Source organism: Saccostrea cucullata, unplaced genomic scaffold (genome assembly GCF_032062105.1).
Source record: "Saccostrea cucullata isolate Sc308-1 unplaced genomic scaffold, CSIRO_AGI_Scuc_v1 ctg4666, whole genome shotgun sequence".
NCBI lineage: Eukaryota > Metazoa > Mollusca > Bivalvia > Ostreida > Ostreidae > Saccostrea > Saccostrea cuccullata.
The window spans coordinates 4,528-10,981 of record NW_026930717.1 but is presented as its reverse complement, the minus strand read 5'-3'; the positions used below and the strand labels follow the sequence as shown (position 1 = coordinate 10,981).

General features: G+C 35.1%; 1 protein-coding gene across 1 annotated transcript; it reads left to right on the top strand.

Moving 5' to 3' along the window:
• The first annotated feature begins 2,577 nt into the window (after positions 1–2,577).
• Positions 2,578–5,885, top strand: LOC134229832 (alpha-1,3-mannosyl-glycoprotein 4-beta-N-acetylglucosaminyltransferase C-like). Its single transcript, XM_062711625.1, has 4 exons — positions 2,578–2,706; positions 2,800–2,828; positions 3,103–3,277; positions 4,750–5,885. Exons 1-4 carry the CDS (start codon positions 2,607–2,609, stop codon positions 5,883–5,885), a joined length of 1,440 nt encoding a protein of 479 aa, XP_062567609.1. The 5' UTR covers positions 2,578–2,606.
• The last annotated feature ends 569 nt before the right edge of the window (positions 5,886–6,454 follow it).

Here is a 6,454-nt window from a genome sequence, read left to right as displayed (position 1 = left end):
TATCTACAGCAAAAATTTCCAGATTTACGGTATCTTCTCTCCCCTTTGTCCAATGTGGCACGCATGTCACTCACAGAGTACCTCTGGTCAATGGATGTATAGTGACCTTGTCAATAGTTTCTAGGTCAAGGTGAAACCCTTTGCAGCTACATGTATCTTACATTTTCGTGTTTATTGCTGAAATCAGGGTCCTTTGAAACGGCTACCATCTCAATGATATCTAGTTCGAAATGTTTTTATTGTATGTCACTCGTGAAATTTGTTAAATCAAGGATTTTCTGAGAAGTATATTTTAGATAAGTACTCATATAGTATTACGCAAAATCGCAGAGAAAATAGGGGGTGGGGGTGGGTCAGTGTGCATCTTACTGATCTACTGTACAATTTAGTTGACCTTTTTGCACTTACATTTTATTTTTTTGGTTAATTACTTCAATCTTTATCATATTTTATCAGACGTAACCATATTTGGGGTATTGAAAAACTATATAAGCAATAAAACATTCTCTTAAATGCTTTTTACGGCGTAGGTGCTGAACAGTCACAATTATCGAATACTTAAAAATAATGAAAGAAAAAGTTGGGGTCAGCGATGTTAATTTTGAAATATTGGTCAAAATTTGTGATTTTCTGGCGAAAAATGATGTAAATTTTATCTTGACTTATTTTACATATCTTCATTTTTTGCGAAGTTTGTTGATGGAAGATGTAAAACTTATTCTAAAGTATGAAATAAGACCTGTATTGAATATTCCTAGCAATATCATAACGGAAAATATTCTCCGAGTAAAAGTATGTGAGGCTAAAGTTCAAAGATAATAAAATTTAATAAATGTGCAGATTTGCAGAATTATCTGCTAAATATCATTCCACCGAAAGAAGTAGTCCCTAATAAATCTTGCTTCTTTGTAGCCTTTTGAGCAGTTTTTTCGTTGAATGTTAAAACATTTACATTGTTAAATTAAAATATGTTATAAAATTTGAATTTTAATGAATAGTTTTGAAATAAGAGGTTTTGTGTGAACTGTTCTAAAAAGCTGACGAGTGACATACCTGAAGGTACGTCCATGTCGAGTAAATTTAAACTGTGCTTAATTAAAATATATGACTCATTGATTTCCACACATGCACTGAAATGTCATACATTTGGTTAACCGTGATGTACATCATTATTATCTGAATAAGTTGTCACGCACCCATCTGACAAGTACCTTCCAATACATAGACAAAAACATGTTTTGTAAGCAATGAAATTCTTATTCATACTTAAACTGAAAATAAGACTATTTTTCGCAAACTGTGTATTACCTATAAATGAACATCCATTTTTTCGTTTTTTGAAATAATTTAACTTGGGAAAAAGGTTGTTATTGGTATTTTTACATTGTATGCAGGGATATCTACAATCATGTTGAATTTTTTTCATTACCGATGTCGATTTTTAACCTATAAACGTTAAAGAGGGCGTAGACTAGATTCAAATTATTAAGACAACTAACGTTCCATCGGCGACCATCGGTAATTTTGCGAGAAGAAAAGCACTCCTTATCTCCTTCCTAATGGGATTGATTCTGCAGTTTCCATATTTTCTATCAAATTGACGTCAAATTCAATTATACCTAAGAGTCCATCACAAATATTAAATATTTAATCTTTGGCTTGAAAAAATAATAATATAAACGGCATTATAAAAATGTGATACTTTACATTTGCTCATTTTATTTATGTTTGTTAACAATAAATATGCACTAGAAACCAGTCTAAGAAGGAAATTTTCTAAACGAAATGGTTATCGACTTTTCTACTCCGTCAACACGCTCTTCTGAACAGGTATTCGAAGATAATTGTACAAACTCAAAATGAAAAAAAAAATTTAATTTTCTAAATCACTTCTCCTAAAAGTATTCTTTGGCCTTTTGCTGAAATCGATGATGTTATTTGCAGGCGAACATGCTATTGATTTGGTCTTTCTAGTGTTTTGCTCTTATCATATCAGCTTATACTAGTATATAAAAACCCTCCAATTCAAGATTCCAATATTGATTTCGAGTCAATGGAGAATAGATGTATGTATTCCGTGCAAAGAACGGCTTTTCAAATATTTGAATATTTACAATTAATATTCATTCATGATCAATTTTAAACAAATCTTTAAAAAACAAATTAAGTATTCCAAAACAAAAAAAATGAATTTACAAGAAATGCTGAAATACAAGTTTTCAATTACAAAAGGGGTTAGTATAAGGAAATTAAAACCTTTTCAAAATCACTTGTGAAAATCATTTACACGTTTAAAAATTGAGGTATTATTTCCTTGTTATCGCATTAAAAAATATTCCTGCGTTTATATGTATTTTTATGCAACGTATGTAAATAAATCTTCCCATGCTAATTACCAAAGAAAACATATATTACTGTTGAAAGTACCTTAATCTTGCCTTTTCAAAATAAAAAAAAAAAGAATCTGATCTTTTTTTTCATTTTATTGTTTACATAGTACCTATATGGCGGAAAAGAATCAATGGCTGTCTCCCATTTATTTTTTTAAAATCTTCTCGTTTCGATAGACTTTTCCACGTATTCCAAGTTGACTAACCATTCGGCAAATGGCCATTTGGATTAAGGTTAATTTGCCGAGCCTCATTCGCTTGTTTATGGTGGTACTCAGCGCCTATATCATCACGCAATTCATATTTTTATCTGCAGGTAATTTAATTTAACACTCTTTTAATAAATGATACAATTTCTTCAAATACATGTATCAATTTCTTTGTCAGTTTTGTTTTAAAATCATTTCAGTTCCTCGATATTCCAAATTGATTCAAAAGGTAAGAAATATTTTGTAAAATTTTAAGATCTACGAATGTAAGATTTATAAAATTTAATTAATTTCCTGAGGTAGATACATCTTTGCTAATTATTTCATATGAGAGAAATGCTTAAATCCTGTTCTAATCATGCAAATATCGTTGTTAAATTAATGTTCGCGTTGGAATATTTCCACGTATGTTGTTACAATATAATACAAAGGGTCTATTAACTGTACTTATTTTTGTCAATTATTGTGTTTATTATACCCTGATATTTGCTTGCATTGCCTAGAATGTATCGTGTTGTCACCGAGATCAACCCAATATAACAGCTGACGTCCCAGTTTCGAAGTTCATCACGAAGGGAGTTCCTCTACTGGCCCCTAAGCTGGCCAAGCTGTATAAGCTGGTTGCTAACATGGATCAAAGTGTGGTGGATGTATTTGGATTTCCTTCTTCTAAAAAGGGTAATCGAAATATTTAAACCGAGCACACGTCAAAGTGCTACTCGTCACTTGAGCTCTTAAAACAGAGCCTGGAAAAAGAGAGAACTCGAACTTTGCACATTGATTTTCTTCCGCAGTTACCTACGGTTGAGTCTTGTACAACTCAGCGGTCTCTTCATATCTTCGACGAGCAGAGGGTCTGTTAAAGAACCATGTTGGCTTTTGTAACCGTCAGAGACGTTGTCTGTGCATTTTCCACATATGTTTCTATTGTTGTGACTTCATACTAATGATTAATTATTAATTAATTTTTATGCCCCCCCCCCCCCCATGCGAAGATTAAATGTATGTTGTTTAACGACCCTCTCAAGAATTTTTCCACTCATATGGAGAAGCCACCTCTTGCCGGTGGGGAGCTTCAAATTTTGTCAACTTTTCGGCACTTAATGCCATTGAACAACGAGAAATATTTTGTCTGCCAGCACCTTCTGCGACACGGGACCTTGCTTTATAGGGTCTCGTCCAAAGGACCGGTCTTCACGTCCCTCGGTGGGATTCGAACCCGTGAGGTAAGGATCAACTCCTTCGCGACCCTAGAGTAGACACTCAAACCACTTCCCAAATTAGAAGATGTTGGTTTAATGCCCAATACATTCCAATGATTAGTTTAAGGCAGCAGTACCGTCTTTCATTGATCGGCAAGTTCAAATAAATTTCAATGAGTTTGGACAAAAAATAAACTTAAATTATACATGATAGGATATGTACTTGGTGATGTATAAGGAGTCATGTTTTGTAATCAGAGGAGCACCTGGCATACGATGTGAAAGTCACTTGTCTTTCGCGTTGATACATTAAGCAAGCATTTGCTACGCAAGTATCCTTACGTCGTTGGTTCGAATCCCACAGCTGGACTTGGAAACCGATCCTTCGGATGAAACCATAAAAATTGAAGTGTTGTTACGATAAAGACCTAACTGTTTAGGAGTGCAGGTCGTTAGATAACATACAAACGAACAGATTTTTACTTCAACACCATAGAAAACCACTTTCTCTCATGACTTAGATCTTAAGACAAAACAAGTCCCGTGAGGAGCCAAGTGCATGACGTGATTTGCGATGAGAACCATCACCCTTTATCATGACATTAAATACAGAGTATATGGAGATAACGAACAGTATTCAAGCTCAAAAGTCCAATAACAAATAAAACATCAGAGGTGGAATCAGGTGTCATGGAGGAGTGAGAATCCCCTGCCGACCGATCACACCCGCCGTGTGCTCTTTGTTATGAAATAAGAGGAAAATCCATCGACAATTCAGTATGTACATAAAAAGATTTGACATTTGGGAATTAACAAGAAAACGTTTTCCGACACAATCGGAAACAATAATGCTTTGAAAAGCTTATATTTACCGTACATGTGTACATCAGTTTACTTTTACAACATTGATTGCATATCATAAAAATACACTTGGTTTTATAATTTCAGTTTACCTCTCCATTGGAATTCGTCTGAGAAGCACAAACAAGAGTGAACTGAACCTAGTACAGGAGACTTTAAGTTCGATTCTCAAAAACTCGGCTGTGCAGGATAGAACGCATTACATTGTCGTCATGTACATTCCCTTTATCAGAGGCCAATCAAAATTTCCTCTGCATGAAGTTCTGGAAAGACGATACATGGATTTTGTCAACGAGGGCTTGATTCACGTTATCAGGCCTACGGTAGATATTTATTTTGACGAGGATTCATACAATAGACTATACGAGACAAACAAAACAATATCATCTTTTGATGCAAAGTCAAACATCGATGAATCATTTCTATATCTATATTCTAAAAATCTTTCAAAGTATTTTGTTGAACTTCGTCCTGGTTCTATCTGCACACCTCACTTCTTCAAGATCTTGAAACAGCATGTCGATTCCCTGCAGACAGAATGGAGCCAAATTCACTTCTCAGAAAATTCCTTGTATGGACGATTATTTCACACAGATTCTTTGCCTACAATGGCAGTAGATATCCTCAATACATATGACAGTGTACAGCCTGCCGAGCGGGTGGCCAGCTATAAGACAAATCTTCAATATCGGCCACCTCTTTTCTTTTACGTTGATACTGGTGAAAGCGCCAACGTCTCCTATTACAACAGACGCGACGTAGTAAAAGAGATACTGAAAGCAAAGTACCTTAATCCCCCTGCAAAGTTATATACTGATATGCATCAGTTCGAAGACTTTGGTTTGGGTAATGTTTATGATAAAAATATCCACACATTCTTTTGGTCAAATGGATTTGACGCAGGAAGTTATATTACAGTGTCTTTCCATGTTCCTCAAACTATAAAAAGGATAGTAGTGTGCACAGGGAGCTACATAAATACAGATAAATTACGTTCTGGATTACTTACAGCGGGGAAGGAGTTAAAAAGATTATCAAATACGTGTGACAAACTTATATTGCAATGGTTTTTTATCGATGGCTTTGTAGACACGACCGAAAATATTTCTTTACAAAATATCATTTGCCTATCGATAATAGTAAATTCCAGACAACGGGACTGGCTTATGCTAAGAGATATCATAGTGGAAGTTGAAAAGGAGACAAAAAATTTTGTGCAATAAAATGTTACTCACTAGTGGTTCTCTTTTTTCAAAGTAATCTGAAGTTCAAAACGGGGTGATATGCTGATGTGGAATCTTAATTTAAATGCGTATGTAGAAATTTTTGTCCTGAAAATTATTGATAAATCTCATTTCATCTTGATATCTGTAAGATTGTGAGAGGTAGGTACTATCAGGGGATACTTTAATCAGACCAGATAGATTTGCCATCAATACCCTTCGCGTCACCCACATGTGTAGCGGTTCAAGAATATCTTCAATGTAGGACCGTCACGGTAGCTCAGTCGGTAGAGTGCTCGCTTCGTGTTCGGAAGGTCGTGAGTTCGAAAATTGGCTGCGACTGACCTAAGTTGATAAAAAAATACGTAGTTAGATTGATTGATTGATTGTATATTGTTTAACGTCCCTCTCGAGAATTTTTCACTGATGGAGACGTCACCGTACGCCGGTGAAGGGCTTTAAATTTTGACCTTTACTCGGCACTAAGGGCCATTGAGCAGTGAGGGATCCTTATCGTTCCAACGTCTGCCGCTGACACGGGGCCTCGGTTTTCAAAGTCTCATCCGAAG

What these genes read in the sequence shown, in the direction of transcription:
- LOC134229832 (XM_062711625.1), top strand. Translation starts at nt 2,607, where the DNA reads ATGGCCATTTGGATTAAGGTTAATTTGCCGAGCCTCATTCGCTTGTTT. An exon ending in ATTCCAAATTGATTCAAAAG is followed by an intron (nt 2,829 to 3,102) that starts GTAAGAAATATT and finishes TGCATTGCCTAG; the next exon opens with AATGTATCGTGTTGTCACCG. An exon ending in ATTTCCTTCTTCTAAAAAGG is followed by an intron (nt 3,278 to 4,749) that starts GTAATCGAAATA and finishes TTATAATTTCAG; the next exon opens with TTTACCTCTCCATTGGAATT.